Source organism: Cannabis sativa, chromosome X, assembly GCF_029168945.1.
Source record: "Cannabis sativa cultivar Pink pepper isolate KNU-18-1 chromosome X, ASM2916894v1, whole genome shotgun sequence".
In the NCBI taxonomy this organism is placed as follows: domain Eukaryota; kingdom Viridiplantae; phylum Streptophyta; class Magnoliopsida; order Rosales; family Cannabaceae; genus Cannabis; species Cannabis sativa.
This window is the reverse complement of record NC_083610.1, coordinates 17,521,439-17,540,893: the sequence shown is the minus strand read 5'-3', so window position 1 is coordinate 17,540,893 and position 19,455 is coordinate 17,521,439. Positions and strand designations below refer to the sequence as shown.

Here is a 19,455-nt window from a genome sequence, read left to right as displayed (position 1 = left end):
TGGCTATTGTTAGAAAGTCTACAATTATTAATTTGTATAAAGATAATAAAATGTATAAGATTTATGAGCTACTTTACTCGTAGTCAATTAATTTTAAGTTGGAATTTTATTCAACTTATTTTAAATTCTAATATGCTATCATAGTAATTAAATAGCTTCCGCTCTATTCGCCTTTGACTTTTATTTGGGATCTTTTGACCAATGTGTGAGCGTTTTTAAGTGTTTTGAGTCTGTAACTTGTTTAAAAAAATCTACAAATTTTTCGACACGTACACTCACAAATTTCTCAATTTTCACTTATGAGATTTTTTAAAAATCACGTTCAATTTTGTAGTCTCTTAAATGTCGTTTATTATACTTACATTTTCCAAGCTCAAACTTGAGAAGGTTGCATTAGAAATAGTCTCGCATTGCTAATTAATGTGTGCAAATATAATATCATATATATATATAAGATATGCACTTACTTCTTTTATAGCTAATTAGTTTTGAGATAGAACATCATGCATCTTACAATTATAACATTGTATCAGAGCTAAAACATAAACAAAAACTTCTAACCACTATCTGATCCATACAAAAAAAAAGTCGATCGAAAAAAAAGTAGAGCCAAAAAAAAAACACCAATGTTAGAGTTCTCTATCACTCATAAAATATGTAATATCAAGATTTAATTTTATAAACAAATATATTATATTTTAATATAAGTGCATAACTATTAATCTAAAGAATACATTTGTTGATTTAAAGAGATGAACTCAAATAGCAGAAGCGTACCTATAAATGATATTTCAGTAAACTAATATAATTACTGAAATGAGATCTCAATTATTTATCTCTATCAAGCCAAACTCGAAGGAAATCATCGTTTCACTTCTAAATACTTGTAGAAACTATAGATTCCATATCTATGATTAGCACTCCCACTCAATTGAACTACCATGTTCCCAAAATGTAAGTATCTGCCAGAACCATTAGTAATTAGCTTTCACAAACAATTTAAAGAACATAAATAATACAGTTGAGCTGAACCTAACCATATCAGAATTAAGATCCATAGACCTAAGATCAACCAGTGATGTCGACTTAGAAAGATATAACGGTAAGTTTATGATATCTTATCCAAGATCAATATCGATCCAATCTAATGTATAATCCATACATATCTGATACTGGTATACTTTGCCAATACCCTGGAAAGTACATAACACTTATGCAATGTGTAAGTATGCCTTGTCACCGATTATCATGTCAATCTAAATTCAGTGAACTGAAAAATCATAAGACTTAAACTTTTGAACATATAATCATGATTATATTCCACTATGCTGACGACAATATAATCATGAATAAATATATATGTTCTAAACTTAATAGAATTTATACATAAAACATAATCATGAAATAAATCATGTGAATCATGCAACATAAAATGATTCATGAATAAATATATATGTTCTGGACTTAATAAAATTTATACATTAAACATAATCATGAAATAAATCATGTGAATCATGCAACATAAAATGATTTCTGATCTTTTATTAATTAGTAAATCTGATTATATTGAAATAAGTTTTATTTGGACAGAAAACCCAACATAAGTGTTCCTTTCTTTCTGTCTAGGTTGGTCGGTTGTGGTTCTGTTGTTCTGTGGAACATTGTTCATAGATTTTTTCAGGGCTCACCCATGACACTTTTTCCTTTATTGTTTACTAGAATGGACAGTCCAATATCGCAGTGTTGTTGATCTTTTTAGCAGGGGAATTCTCATCAGAGTGGTTAGCTTGAGCTTGCAAGCACGCGACAACCTCTTACATTTGACGTGAAACCTCCTCCTTTTTAGCTAGTCTCCTCTAGTTGTCTTCTATTTTTTGTTGGGGTACTACTTCAGGATCTAGTTCGTAAAACTCTACCTCATCGACGGGTTGATCCCCACGATGCTTTTTTTTTCTATATTATGAAGAGTGCCCACTTCAGCTGTTTCCCCGTCCCCCGTGACATCCACCTGAGTAGTTGCTTGGGGGAATTTGTCCTTATCGGCAATGGCAGCATTGTCTTGGCCACCTCGAGCAGGATCTCGTATAGCCAATCTAACCACTGTCTTTCTTGTTGCAACTATTGTTGTAGACAATAACTTGATATATAATTTTATTACTACAGTATATTAATTTTCAGTGTTTTGATATATCAAATATTGTTGTATATATTTAATGATTTAATATATTTATTCGTTTTTGTTACAATATAATAATATGCAATACTAAAAAAATTTAAATAACTTCATTTAATTATTACGTTTTTAAAAAAAATATATGTAACAAACATATTTTTATAATTTTTATTAGCTAATTTGTTATATTTGGTCATTTTCTTAATTTTTTTAAAAAATAAATATTTACTAACTTAGTTTTCAAAATTAGAGTCATTTTGTATCTCAATAAAATATTTACAAAATACAGAGTCCAAAATAATATGTATATTTATTTATTTTTATTTTATATAAATTTATTCAATTACATATATAGCATTAAATTCTCAAAGTTATTAAAACAGTATTTTTTTTCTTTAATTTAAATTAAGAATTGAACCAGATGTTATTATTATTGAAAATTAAAATACTGATATAATAAAACACAAACTATATATGCAATCCCACCATTATTGTATGCATATATATAAAGTTACGGTGGGTTCGCATTTTTTTATTCTAATTTTTACGATCTTGCAAATTAATTTGGAAAAGCTTCAATTATAGAGTAGATAGCGTTGATGGCTCTAATATTGTATCGATTAAAACCAGCCTGGGCGAGAACATAGGCCCAGTCCTCTAAGGTCCTCTCTTTGCCTTTGTTAGTATGAGCAATCATGACCATGTCAAGGAACAAACCCACATCTTTAAGCTCCAGCTCTTCATGCTTTTCTTCTACATTATTATTATTTTCTTCAATAACACATTCTACCATTATCACCTTCCCCTTATTCTCAGGAATAGCCTCCCTGCACTTCTTCAGTATTTGGATACACTCATCGTCCTCCCAATCATGAAGAACCGACTGTAATATTATGTTCAAAAAAAAAAAAAAGAAAGTAAGACCAACTAATTAAAGACTTTATAATTTACCAGTTCTATTATAGTAATTATTATATACCATGAGGAAAGCAGCATCAGCTTTAGGAACAAACTTAAACATGTCACCACCAACATGCTCAACACCCTCAGATTTTAGCGCAACAGACACAACATGAGGAAGATCAAAGTTGATGCCTCGAATCCAAGGACAAGCGCTAACCAACATTCGCAAAGCTGTCCCATTACCGCCGCCAACGTCGACGATGGTACCAATCCCATCAAACACGTCCAAACACCCGTCCAATATTGCTGCCACCGTCACCCTAGCATTGCATGCCATCGCTTCGTTAATGAGCTGGCTGTGGCCGGGATTCGCTGCCGCGTAGCTCCACACATCTTTGCCGTTGGCCACTTCGAATGGTGAAGGCGCCGAAGAATCATCAACTTCAGTCTTGACGCGGGCACTTAGGCCGTGCCATGGAGCCAGCATGGGAGGGCTGCTCTCCATCAACACGAACGTCGCCATGCTTTTCTCGCCAGACCTCAGGATAAGGCGAGAAAGAGCAGTTTGCGCGTATAAACTAGGCTGTTCAGAGTCTTGAATATTTTCGTTTATTCTGATCTCTTTGAATAGTTTTCGGTTTGTTAAAAACCTCATGATGCGAAGAAGGGCTGGAGCAGCACAGCCTAAGGCTGATGATAATTCCAGGAGAGACATGGGGCGTCCATGGCTTTCTATGGCGTCAGCTATTCCGAGCTCAATGGCACATTTCACTACAGCCATTTCTACAAACCCGAATATGTATTTGTAGATATCAACTCTTGCTCGCTCTTCTTCATCCTCTTTTGGTATCCATATTAGCTCATCTTTGTGTGTTTCTGCAGCCATGGTCTATCTCTGTGGTATTGTAGTTTTCCAGTCTAACAACATTCTTATTTTATAAATTACAAAACTTGCAGGCATAATGAAAGTGGTTGCTTTTAATAAATAATATTTTTTTAGACAAGAAAATAAATGTTTATTAGGTCAGTGAAACAATTTTTATACTATTTATTTATTTATTTTTATTTTAAAATATTGGAATATCATTCTTATTTTAATCGTATTTTCATATAAAGGTAATATGAAAACACATGTATTGGAGGGGATTTATATTACTACTATTTTAATTTTAAAAATTAAGCTAAATTCTTTGATCATTAAAATTTAATTAAATTTTTACATTCATATTTCTATCAAATTTAAATCTCATATCAAATGCCCTATAGTTAATATTTGATGAATTTATTACTATATTTATAGTAGAGAAAGAATACAAGCATATTTGTCATCATAATTAGTGCAAAAAATAAAGAGCACCATTTATAGGATTATATAAAAAAAAAAGAGTACTACAGTACTTAGCACTTTTATAAAATGTAGCATTAGTAATTTAGTATTAGGTTCATTTTTTTTAATAATAATTTTTTTTTAAAAAAAAACTGCTAATAATTTATAGAATATTACCCAAAGCACTATACTACCTAATAACAATAATCGATCATTTTTATATTAATTATTAACTTAAATATTGTGAATATAGATATTAAATTGGATAAACAGATATGTTATTTTATTGGCCGGGGTTAGTGACATTTAGCCATTATGAAAAATTACATGCATCACATGGTCGAAAGAAGTTGTAAATTAGATCATATATTCCACTCACTATGGTGTTCAATTATTTGACCAATAGCACTACTTATGATTTGGGATATTTTTATGGTAGGGAAGCTTGTTTTGCTCCTATGAAACATTTTATTATATCTTGATTAAATGATAATTAAGGGGGAAGAGCATGATAATAAATGTGGAGTTTAGTACATGTTGACATATATATATCCTCTCAATTTTTTTTATGTATTATTTTTTTTTTTTGACAGTATTTTTAATATTTTAAAAAAATTATATAAGATTCAGGTTATTCTTTTTTACTTAGAGAAAAGATAAATAAGATTCCATCATTTTTTTCTTTTCTAATGGTAACCTTTTTTTTTTTTTTTTTATATATATATTTTCTCCTTACCAAATAAAAAATAATAATGTAATATCCTAAGGTTTATGATACCGGATTAGCAACCATAACTAGTTTAATTATGTATTAATTTGGAATTATATTATTATATAATTTAATATGTAAAACTATACCGATAAATTGCATGTTAAGACTATGTTAGTGTCTTAGGGGCATTTTCGTAATTTTGATTCGAGAAGAGTAAAATTGTAATTTTTATGATATATAGTGCTTATGGACTATATTATTATATAGTATGTATACTCTGTCTTTTTACAAGTATTTTCTGACAAGTCAATGCGATATAGTCATAACAAGATATTTTGAGCCAAATTGAGTTCGGGGTCCAAAATATATTTTCGGGATTTATTTGTAGTATTGATGTATTAAATGAGAAATCTAAAATTTATTGAACTATATATATATGTGTGTAATATGCATGATAACTTTGTTATGTGTATATGATTATGTTTGACTATAAAGGTATTTTGGTCATTTGACCATATTTTGTATTTTCAACAAAATGAAAAATCAGATTTTTGCTAAATGAGAAAATTTAAATTTCTAAGTTTTGAACCCCTCTTTGGCCGACCCTCCCTTTCTCTACCCCCTCGATTGTAATTTCATTGAATCTTGAAGAAAAGCTTAGAATTGTGGTGTGTCTTTCTGTGGGTTTTTGTATTTGGAGCTTGAGGTAATCTCTTTATCCATTCTCATCTTACATTTTCTGTATTTGTGATGTTTCTTAAGGTGTTTTTGATGTTTTGTAAGTGTTCATGCATGTTGATAATTTGAGGTTATAATTAATAAATATTTTGTGTTTGAGCTCTAGGTAGGATGTGTAATGCTTATAAACTATGTCAGCTGTTTTTGGGATTGAAATTATGGTTTGAATATAAAACCAAAATACACAATAGATATAGTCCAAAACAACTCTTGGCAACCCAGCACGCAGGCCAGCGAGGTTAATATGTACATTGCTGGAGAAGACTGTGTAACGCCCCAGTATTTTGCCTTATTTTACAAAAATACTATTTTCATGCATAATTTGAAAAGATAAAAAAACAAAATAATTTAAATACAACAGTGGATTTTAAAAAAAAATCAAAATGCAACAGAGAAGGATCCTTCATTTGTAAAACAAGATACAGTAAGTAAATAATTTTAAATAATGCATTTCCACTGTGTTAGATTTATCAACTGCTTAAAATAAAACTAAGGCACCACCGGCGTTCTAGATCGTTTGTCCGCCCGTAGCCGCTCACAGTATACGTACCAGAACCGACCACCTCGCTCACTATACATACTTCCCTGTCTAATACCCGTAGGGGAAAGTAAGGGGGTGAGCTAAAAGCTCGAGGAAATGCTTATCAAACAATACCATATAATATCACACATACCATTAATGTATTTATTAAGTTTTAGCAATATCATACATGCTCTTTTATAACTATAACCAAATAACTGTACATATGGAAACCTTTATCATACAAGTCTATACTATTTGTTCACACCGTACACATATACAGAGATCATAACTCCAATATCATACTCATAGCATAATCATATCAATACTATAAATAATAATAACATTATCACAATATTGGCATATCATAGCCATTACTTACATAACCCGGGCCTAGCCTGACCCTACAATATCCTGGGCCTAATCTGCCCATATAATAACATGGGCCTATGCAGCCCTACCATTGTTATAGGATAGGGTATCTCTATATTCAACAGTAACATCACTGTATCATACCCACCATAACAATCTCATACACGACTCAGTAAAATGCAGGGTAGGGTATCTCTACATTCAACGGCCTTATCCCGTATCATACCCCACCATGGTCCCCCCCCACTTTACCTGAGACGTTAGCATACAACATACAACATGCAAGATACAAATACATCATACAACATGCAAGATACAAATACATCATACAACATGCAAGATACAAATACATCATACAACATACAACCTAAAACATACAAATACAACATACAACATATACAAGTCATACAACCATAATCTATGTATCAATTCACAAACTCATATTGTGTCCATACCACACATTCTCAGTACCATATACATATTCATAATAACAAATCATAAATCATATTTCAATACATAAAGATTAAATTTATGCAAATAAACACATACAAAACTATCTAATTTCCTTACCTCAAATCCCGCTGCTTAAGAGTTGTTATCTCGTCACTACTACCTATAATAAGACATGGGTCAAGGCCCTAATATTAAAATTCGTACTCTTACAGTACAGCAGAAAGATTACTATTTTTGACCAACAACTACACTAATTCAGTAAAAGTTGTCTTCATAAAAATTATAGGAAATTCCATTATCTTTCCAACGATATAAAGATCATTAAAAATGAATTAAAACTGAGAGAGCTATGATTGTTTTACTGAAACTATTTCTGAGAAGGAATATGGAGTAACGAATTATACGACTTAGCAAAAATACAAACTTTTGTATTGAAAGGTTCAGAACTAGAAGATAACATCTTCATGAAAGTTTTAGAAAATTAAATTCCCTTTTCAATGATACCAAAATCTCTGAAATTGGAATTATATTCAAAGAGATATTACAATTTTACCAAAACAGTTTTGGAAGAACAAGATTCAAGAAACGAATTACATGATACAGAAGGAAACTGACTTTTCGACATAGTATAACTCCGAATTCACGAAATGTTTCTTCATGAAACTTATGGAAAATTGAATAAGCTTTGAAACCATATATAGATCATTAAAAATGGACAAGAATTGAGAGAGTTATGGTATTTTAAGTGAAAGTACTTTTTCTGGGAATATGAAAAAAACGATTTACAACAACATCAGAAAGATGATAATTTTCGACATAGAATATCACCGAACTGGTGAATAATTTCTTGATAAAAATTTTAGATCATCGAATAAGCTTTCTAACGATATAAAAATCGCTGGAAACGGATCAATATTGAGAGAGATATGACCATTTTACTAAGACAATAATTTTCAGAAAAAAATAAAAACGAGATTTCATAGTTTAACCTAAAAGTTCACAACAATAAGTGGAAGAACTCTCTTACCTCTTGATGACTCTTCTTAATCAGTGCTAGATCTTGAAATCTCAAATTATTAGAATGGTGATGATGATCTCAATGTTATGTTGATGAAAATCATGAGTGTTGTTTGGCGAAGAGAATGAAACAAGAAGGAAAATTATAAATCTTTGATAGGTAGCGAGATGGATAACTTGTAGGATATAGGATTTTATGAGTGTCCTCTCTAAGAATTGTATTCAGGCTGAAAGAAAGAGATTGAGATTGAGTTTTATTTTTCTTAGGGTTAGAGACTCTGCATATTACGTATCAAGAATGTGATAGATTTAGGTTTTATAATCTAATTAAATCTATAAAAGAAAATAATAAAATAACCCCTATAATCTGATGCTAATTTAACTCTAAATAGAATAATTAAATAAAAATCTTATTTGTTAGATATAAGTTTTAAATTTAAATTTTAAAACTTAGGGTTTCTATACTAAACTTAACAGGTCGTCACTTTGTAACCTAATTTTGACCCCAATAAAGTTAAAATTACGATAAATCTATTTCTACATAATTGATAGATCTTTGAATTATCTTTCCAACGCCACTGAAATCACCTCAATCCGAGCTCTAGAACTCCAGATATGATCGTTTTAGTAAAACAGTTTTTAATCCTGCGAATTTATCCAAACCTACGAATTTTTAACATTAATTAATTAAACTCACTAAATATATTATAAAACCCTAATGGACCTTCATATTGGGCTTTAATTAAACGATTACTTACTCTGTAAAAATACCATAATATTTTACTTTCGTAGTTAATACAACTTTAACTCTCTAGAAAATTGGTACAACTACTCTAAGCAATAATATCAACTCACTAACAACACAAAGAAACAAGATAATTATCCTCGCTCAATTAATATCCAAAAAAAAAAAAAATTAAATACTATTTTAATCTGGATATTACATTCTACCCTCCTTAAAAGAAATTTCGTCCTCGAAATTTAACTTATCAACACTCGGGGTGTTGAGTCGTCATGTCTTTCACCACTTACTGCATTACCTCATTATCTACCATATATATGGACCCAATAAACATGCATTTAACCTATGTCTTATCGGTCAATCCATAACACATAAAATATACACAACTTAATTAAGTATTATTATTTCTCTATACATTACTTAAATACCAAAATGTACTCCATCATAATAACTTAGATATACATGCTTTAAATATTAAGTTTTGCAATCACATGCTCGTAATATATGAAAAGTTTTTCTTTCTCTTATGATCATCCTTACATGCCATTAAGAGTGAAACTATTTATTCTTCTATGAGCATCCTTACATGCCATTTAAAGTAACACTAATTATTCTCTAAATGAACATCCTTACATGTCACTTGAGAACACATTATACAATACAAAATAACAAACACAAAGAGTAGGGTAGAAGACCTTATGCAAACTTGTCTTTAATCATTCCCATTCTTTAGTTGAATGTTATTACCTATAAAAATCTTACTTCTCTACTTGATTTTCTACTATAAGGCTACAATGTCATTCTTTCAATTTCATAGGTGTCACCCACTCATCGATAGACACTTGTTCCATGACACTTGGAAATAAACATTTAAGCTCTTTAAAAGGTCTTCTATATATAAATATTTAATGATCCATTTCGACCACCTTTTTGTCTAACATTCACCTCTTGATATCCTTTATCCATGTATTCATTGCACTTGTCACGCCTTCCCATTTTCCTAGGTAACCACTGTCGGTTCCTTTTGTAGTCTCTTTCTTGTATCACTATATTGTATTTTCTTTGCTAATCTCTCCTATGGTGCTTGGTCCTCCATTATCCCCTTCAATCAAGTTGACTTGATTATGAGATTAGCTAGTTTTCTATACTAACTTTTATCTACTTTGGTATTATCTTGCTATAGTGGTGAACTTTGAATCTATAATGCCGATAGATTCTGATAGTTATGTTCAATGATTGCTTCTTCTAATATACTAGTCATCTAAGGTATCACATAATTTCATACTTATCATAACATTGATTATTCCAGCCATATTCATGCCCTGTATATTGTAGCCTTCTTTAATTCACCAAAAAAAAAAATATATATATATATCTCAACTTCTTAATTGTACCTCCAAATCTTCCAAATCTCTTAAACATACATTCCAGTACTGATTATTTACTTAAGACTATAACATATATGTATTAAAACATAGAAAGCACACTAATAACCCCTTTAAAATAAGTTCAATCCTACCATAGCTTATCGTAGCCCAACTATTTATTATTTGTTGACTTTTAACAATAAGTCAACCATACCAATCTCATAATGTATTGATCATCCAAGTTATCAGGGTAAGGATACTATATATATATATAATTTGCAAACTATGCCGAACAGACCTTACTCTGTCCATCACTATTATACCTCCTATACCCCTACTTGTATTTGATTTATTACTGGAGACTAACTATTTATAATTCCTTAGTCAGGAATTTTTTATTCTTAGTTCCCATACTACCTTTAAGCACAAGTCAATAATTCGTTCAAGCGTCTCATTTTACATCCAAACGCCACAAAATTATCAATACCTATCTTGTTTTTTTTTCTTCTTCTAACTTTTGCACTTTCAATTGGACAAGACTTAGTAGTGTGCAATAAGTTAGTTATTGTCAGCTTGAGAGAGTCCTTCCAAAGATCTCTATTACTGGCTTTTTAGATTGAGAAAAATATCTAATATTTTTTTTTTTTTGCTCTTAACAATTTTAGCTTTTGACAAATCCATAGTCATTTTCTTCTCGGGCATTATAGGACCTAGAAACACCATCTCTTTTCAGCAGGGCTGAACTTTGTGAGTTTTCCTCTTAGTTTCTCATTAGATGACACTCCAACATACTTATACTATTGCCCATAATATAAGTCGTAATTGGATTGTAGTATCCTTTGCTTACGTTGTGCCTTGAATTCCTTTATGTTGCATGAGTGTATTTTCTAATCCCAACACTTATCAAAAACTTGTATAGTCCTTGACATGCCATGACATTCTTCAATATATGTTACTTTGGTCCTAATTGTGTCTCACTTTTCTCCTGTCTCTAAGTGAGGCTTTCCTAACATTTTCTCATTGAGCTATACTCCACACCATTGTTGTTGTATCAGTGAGTATTTGGAATCTAGGGATGTCACCCTTGAATGCTAATTCCTCCTCTTTCTCAAGTTTTGAATTTGCGATCTACTCTCTATAGTTGTTTGTTGTACACCCGCCACAAAGCTGCATCCACAATCTCTTAGTTGTGTAGTTGTGATCAATTCCGAGTAGTCACCCTCTTAGTTGTCTCTCATTCATGTTGTACCCAAATTGTTAGTCGTGCCTGGACTTTTTTTTTGTCTTTCTCCTTTGAAAATGTCTCTATCGAAACCATACACATTTTTCTCTGTTATCTCCTCCACCAAGTAGATGACCTTGAGTTTAAAGTTTACAACTTTCCTTCGGTAATCTAATATTTGTTGATGCTCTGCTTATCTCTTAGTGTTTAAGATACCTTTATAAGTTATTACCTCTAGTAATTTTATCATGTCTCTTTCTAACTTCTCATTTTGGATTCTATTCAGCACACCGCACTCCTTTCTATATGATGGCATCGTCCTCTCCTGACTCATTTCTATAACATACTTATCTCCAATGTCTTTGCATACAGTACTCATACTTCTTACCATCTAACTTAAGAGTGTGTAACTTATAGAATATCCAACAAGATAATACCTTCTCCTTAAAGATCTATTATTTCATCCTTCTTAATAAGTAAGTTTCGTAAATTATACTGTCCCGATGCAGTATAGCGTCTACTATTCTAAGTCATCCCTACTTCCTATATGTTGGGCTTCCATTCATGGCTAGGTGTAGAGACTGCTTCTTCAACCATTCATAGATAGGTGAAAATATATGCGTCGGTACTTAGTTGGCTATTGGTACATTTCATTATGTGCTTCAAGTTCCACTACTAGTGTTGGTGATATTTTGCTGAGCCTGTGAAAACTCTTCAACAAATTGTCTTAGTCATGCTCGTAGTCCTTCCAATACCTCTATTAGATCGTTAGCCTTAACTATTATTGGGTTCTCTGGAACATCAACCATTTGTGGGTCAGCGGAACACACATCCTTAGCCCCCACCTCTATTGGTCGTTCCTTTCACATTGATTCTAACTGATCTTCTAGTTTCATGTTTACAAGAAAGGTTGATTTAAAAGAAACAAAAGAGTTCAATTATTGGAAGAGAAGATTCTATGTACATATCTAAACTTAATGTTGTCAAGCTTAACTAGTAATATTCTACTTATCAAATAAAGTCTTATGAACTCCTATTATAATTTATTCTAAATTTTCAAGAAAGGAACACGGTCCTTCCTAGTTCAATTCAAGACAATAAAGAAATATAAACCTATACATCTTCTTCCTAAAAAGTGTAATCAATCATAAGAGATAGAGGGTACTATTGATGTCTCTAAGCACCACCTAAGATGAGGCTCTAATTATATGTATCACATATAAGACTATTAATGGCAATACCAAGAAAATTAAAACTAACACTTACATAATAGTGAGAGGGATCTTTTTCAGTCTTCTGTATGTATACCGTGAGTATCCTTCGGGCTAACGGACAACCTGGCTCTGATACCAACTGTAACGCCCCAGTATTTTGCCTTATTTTACAAAAATACTATTTTCATGCATAATTTGAAAAGATAAAAAAACAAAATAATTTAAATACAACAGTGGATTTTAAAAAAAAATCAAAATGCAACAGAGAAGGATCCTTCATTTGTAAAACAAGATACAGTAAGTAAATAATTTTAAATAATGCATTTCCACTGTGTTAGATTTATCAACTGCTTAAAATAAAACTAAGGCACCACCGGCGTTCTAGATCGTTTGTCCGCCCGTAGCCGCTCACAGTATACGTACCAGAACTGACCCTGCTCACTATACATACTTCCCTGTCTAATACCTGTAGGGGGAAAGTAAGGGGGGTGAGCTAAAAGCTCAGTAAGGAAATGCTTATCAAACAATACCATATAATATCACACATACCATTAATGTATTTATTAAGTTTTAGCAATATCATACATGCTCTTTTATAACTATAACCAAATAACTGTACATATGGAAACCTTTATCATACAAGTCTATACTATTTGTTCACACCGTACACATATACAGAGATCATAACTCCAATATCATACTCATAGCATAATCATATCAATACTATAAATAATAATAACATTATCACAATATTGGCATATCATAGCCATTACTTACATAACCCGGGCCTAGCCTGACCCTACAATATCCTGGGCCTAATCTGCCCATATAATAACATGGGCCTATGCAGCCCTACCATTGTTATAGGATAGGGTATCTCTATATTCAACAGTAACATCACTGTATCATACCCACCATAACAATCTCATACACGACTCAGTAAAATGCAGGGTAGGGTATCTCTACATTCAACGGCCTTATCCCGTATCATACCCCACCATGGTCCCCCACTTTACCTGAGACGTTAGCATACAACATACAACATGCAAGATACAAATACATCATACAACATGCAAGATACAAATACATCATACAACATGCAAGATACAAATACATCATACAACATACAACCTAAAACATACAAATACAACATACAACATATACAAGTCATACAACCATAATCTATGTATCAATTCACAAACTCATATTGTGTCCATACCACACATTCTCAGTACCATATACATATTCATAATAACAAATCATAAATCATATTTCAATACATAAAGATTAAATTTATGCAAATAAACACATACAAAACTATCTAATTTCCTTACCTCAAATCCCGCTGCTTAAGAGTTGTTATCTCGTCACTACTACCTATAATAAGACATGGGTCAAGGCCCTAATATTAAAATTCGTACTCTTACAGTACAGCAGAAAGATTACTATTTTTGACCAACAACTACACTAATTCAGTAAAAGTTGTCTTCATAAAAATTATAGGAAATTCCATTATCTTTCCAACGATATAAAGATCATTAAAAATGAATTAAAACTGAGAGAGCTATGATTGTTTTACTGAAACTATTTCTGAGAAGGAATATGGAGTAACGAATTATACGACTTAGCAAAAATACAAACTTTTGTATTGAAAGGTTCAGAACTAGAAGATAACATCTTCATGAAAGTTTTAGAAAATTAAATTCCCTTTTCAATGATACCAAAATCTCTGAAATTGGAATTATATTCAAAGAGATATTACAATTTTACCAAAACAGTTTTGGAAGATCAAGATTCAAGAAACGAATTACATGATACAGAAGGAAACTGACTTTTCGACATAGTATAACTCCGAATTCACGAAATGTTTCTTCATGAAACTTATGGAAAATTGAATAAGCTTTGAAACCATATATAGATCATTAAAAATGGACAAGAATTGAGAGAGTTATGGTATTTTAAGTGAAAGTACTTTTTCTGGGAATATGAAAAAAACGATTTACAACAACATCAGAAAGATGATAATTTTCGACATAGAATATCACCGAACTGGTGAATAATTTCTTGATAAAAATTTTAGATCATCGAATAAGCTTTCTAACGATATAAAAATCGCTGGAAACGGATCAATATTGAGAGAGATATGACCATTTTACTAAGACAATAATTTTCAGAAAAAAAATAAAAACGAGATTTCATAGTTTAACCTAAAAGTTCACAACAATAAGTGGAAGAACTCTCTTACCTCTTGATGACTCTTCTTAATCAGTGCTAGATCTTGAAATCTCAAATTATTAGAATGGTGATGATGATCTCAATGTTATGTTGATGAAAATCATGAGTGTTGTTTGGCGAAGAGAATGAAACAAGAAGGAAAATTATAAATCTTTGATAGGTAGCGAGATGGATAACTTGTAGGATATAGGATTTTATGAGTGTCCTCTCTAAGAATTGTATTCAGGCTGAAAGAAAGAGATTGAGATTGAGTTTTATTTTTCTTAGGGTTAGAGACTCTGCATATTACGTATCAAGAATGTGATAGATTTAGGTTTTATAATCTAATTAAATCTATAAAAGAAAATAATAAAATAACCCCTATAATCTGATGCTAATTTAACTCTAAATAGAATAATTAAATAAAAATCTTATTTGTTAGATATAAGTTTTAAATTTAAATTTTAAAACTTAGGGTTTCTATACTAAACTTAACAGGTCGTCACTTTGTAACCTAATTTTGACCCCAATAAAGTTAAAATTACGATAAATCTATTTCTACATAATTGATAGATCTTTGAATTATCTTTCCAACGCCACTGAAATCACCTCAATCCGAGCTCTAGAACTCCAGATATGATCGTTTTAGTAAAACAGTTTTTAATCCTGCGAATTTATCCAAACCTACGAATTTTTAACATTAATTAATTAAACTCACTAAATATATTATAAAACCCTAATGGACCTTCATATTGGGCTTTAATTAAACGATTACTTACTCTGTAAAAATACCATAATATTTTACTTTCGTAGTTAATACAACTTTAACTCTCTAGAAAATTGGTACAACTACTCTAAGCAATAATATCAACTCACTAACAACACAAAGAAACAAGATAATTATCCTCGCTCAATTAATATCCAAAAAAAAAAAAAATTAAATACTATTTTAATCTGGATATTACAGACTGTCACCTCATGGATGATCTAACTTTTATTTACTTGCACCACATAACACTCGTGACTGAGTCACAAGGACTTAGCAAGAAAAGCAATAATAATAATCATATAGTTTATTATTCGAATACTATCATTTATACACAATCAGAAAAAAAACCATCACACATTGTTCATAAGATGAAATCCAAATCACTACTGGCATCTGCCACGAATAAACATCAATATGCAAATATTTGGTAATACAAAACCGTTATACCAATAACAGAATTCATATTCATTTAATCATATAAATTATGAATATATGTGTTACCTCATAAAGTAGCCATCTTCATTACATCACATTGTCTAATCAGGCAAATCGATGCTTTAATTTGATAATCTTATATTGCATTGCCTAAATAGGCAAGCTTGTGCCATAGTCTGGCACCCATATATTGCATAACTGCATCACCTAATCAGGTGAGCCCGTGCCAAAAACCTGCACTCATATATTACATAATTGCATCACCTAATTAGGTGAACCCGTTCGCATTGTCTAATCAAACGAAATCGTACCTACGCCTAGTACTTATCATATGCCACTGACACCCGTACCTACACCCGATACGTCCCTAAGAAAATTGCATCACCTAATCAGGTGAACCCGTACCTACGCTCAGTACTCATCATATATCACTGACACCCATACCTACGCCCGGTACGTCGCCAGGAAAATCATGTCACCTAATCAGGTGATCCCATACCTACGCTCAGTACTCATCATACATTACTATCTCTCGTACCTACGCCCAGTACGTCGCCAGGTATATCGGCTCACCTAATCAGGTGAGCCGATATATCACATGCATAATATCATCACATTATCGATACTCAACCAATCAATCTTTTCATTATATAACAATATTAACTATATCTCAATATTAATCAATTCATATCAATGCTAATTGTATTACATACAACGTACTATGTAGTACAATATACTTTTCTTACCTTTAATCCAGGTTCATACATGTTTGCCAACCCAAGTGGGGAACTATCCCCGATGATCTCGACCCTATGTCACAACAACAGTAAACCAATAAGTATTTATCTCAAAACACTGCTTAATATCCACATAAGACAGTCTAAGATTTTTTATCAAATCCCGTGGTATAAATACAGTAAAATAAAACTTATATTTTGGCTCTAAAACATATACCATATTATAGAGCTCATCGCAAGCTTTAAAACGGTATATAGAACGTTAAAAACGGATACCCGAGTCAAAAATTATGACAAAAATACGATTTCTGATCTCTTAGGAATTTTTAACAACTAACGAAAATCTCAATTTTCGCACTCACCGAAACATTACCAAAACTTATCCAAATCACTCCAACTTCACAGGGCACATATATACCATAAATGTATTACTATCCTTACGTAACAGAAATTAAAATCGAGCTCTTAAATTAAAAACGCCATTAACGTTCATACTGAGCTTTAAAAAGTTCCAAACTCGATTTCTAACCTAAAATCACCTCAGTTTCAGCAAGAAAACATCGGAGCTAGTCCCATGACTACCCGAGACAATCCTATAAGGTCAGAATCTTCATAACTATTCTAATTCACAAAACTCCTATACAAAACTAATTGTTTTTAAACTTAAAACAAAATTAAATCATACCTTAAGCTTTCTCTCTTTAAGGATTTGCTATCCTGCTACTACCAGAGCTTAGATCGCTAGGTTTCGGGTTGAAAATCGAAAAAGAAAAAAGTATAAAAGGAGAAGATTTTATCGAAAGAGAGAACAAAGATTTGTTCATTCATTTTCATTTATGTTTACCGTAACTTATATAATGTATAGTAACTTACAATAATATTTTATATATAAAATAATATTATAATAATAATATATTAATATTAATAATATTAATAAAAACTTTATTATTAATAGTTATCTTATTATTGTTTAGCCACTAAGAAATTTATATTTTTAGGGTGTTTGGTCGACTTTGAATATCTCAAAATACCTCGGTATTTCTAAAATTAATTTATCTTAATAATCTCATAAATATTTTTAACTAAAACCGTTGTGATATTTTTGGCCTCCAATCGGGTCTCTAAGGTTGTCGAACCTAAAAATATTTTTATTTCACAAATAACTCATATTATATCCACGCATTTCAAATAAATCTCCGTAATTAACAAATTACACTTATTTATCCATTTATTGGGTCTTCAGGGTCGTCGAACCTGAAAATATTTTTTTTCAACATATAGCTCCTATAACATGCACACGTGCTATATATCAATCTCCATAATTCATAAATTACACTTATTTACTCACTTATAGCCAATTTAAATTTTATACTGGAGTAGATCAGTGGGATCATAATCCCACTTATTATCTGATTAACTCATAACATAAATATAAACTCTAATTATTTACCATTAAGCTTATCGGGGTATTACACATGTAAAATTGATGGTAAGAGCGAGCCTCACATTTTATATTTTTCTAAGAAATCTTGCATGCCCGGGCCTTGACCTTAGGCAACCCCGAGAGAGGAGAGGGAAAAATGGAAGCGACTTCAAGCTCCTCATCCAAGGTGGGCGCATAAGCCTCGGGAGAAGGCGGGGGAGTGGGATCTGATGGAAAGGTGCTCTCAATGTATCTCAGTTGACTTTGGATTTTAACAAGTGATGTCCTAAGCCTAGAAAGGTACAAGTTGGAATTGACAGTCATGCCATCCTGCTCCCCACTCAAAACTAAATAAATTTTCGCTTGGACCCTTAGATGGCCTCTCCTCTCGAACATTAGCCTAGCATGCATCTCATCGGATTTCTCTCAAGGACCCTTAGAGAGAAAAACAATATGTCAATAATGTAATCCACAAATGGAATTTTTCCAAGATATCCCTAAAAAATAAACTAAGGTGGACAAGGTCAGTGAGACGCAACGTCTCGACACCCTGACCTAAAAGGTAAAAGAGAGGTACTAAATTTTCTAAGCATGACAAATGGAAGTTTACAAAATGAGAGAAATGGAGACAACACATGGAGCACTACAATGCGAAATCCAAAAGCAAAGAAGAGGGGAATTTAGTACCTTGAGATGTTGAGAAAAGCTGTTGAGAAATAACGAACTCCGCCAAAGTGAGCAGGGCACCTACCACACAAATCAAAAGACATGTATCAAAATGCAATCACAGATGCCGAGGCAAGCTTCTCTAGGAAACGTAGCCATTCATTGAAGTTTCTTGCCAAAGAAGACCCTCATTAAGACTACTCACCCAAAGTTTCCCCCGAACATTGGGATAGTGTTGGCGCACATTTTCCAAAAAAAAAAAAAAAAACTCTTTTTAAGTCATAAAAGTAAGGGAAAAGAAATTAGAGGTGAAAAATGACCTTATGAAGAGTCGAACTCGTGACCTCTCAAGCAAGTAGAATGAGCTTTACAACCAGGAAAAAGTTATTTGATGAAGTGAATGAAAACATAAAGAGGTTCTCTTTATATAATAAGCCCATTCTCAAAAAAC

General features: G+C 31.7%; 1 protein-coding gene across 1 annotated transcript; it reads right to left on the bottom strand.

The window, feature by feature from the left end:
* Nucleotides 1–2,546: 2,546 nt before the first annotated feature.
* Nucleotides 2,547–4,106, bottom strand: LOC115703311 (acetylserotonin O-methyltransferase). Its single transcript, XM_030630775.2, has 2 exons — nt 3,153–4,106; nt 2,547–3,056 (listed from the first exon to the last, which is right to left on the bottom strand). Exons 1-2 carry the CDS (start codon nt 3,960–3,962, stop codon nt 2,733–2,735), a joined length of 1,134 nt encoding a protein of 377 aa, XP_030486635.2. The 5' UTR covers nt 3,963–4,106; the 3' UTR covers nt 2,547–2,732.
* Between the last annotated feature and the right edge of the window lie 15,349 nt (nt 4,107–19,455).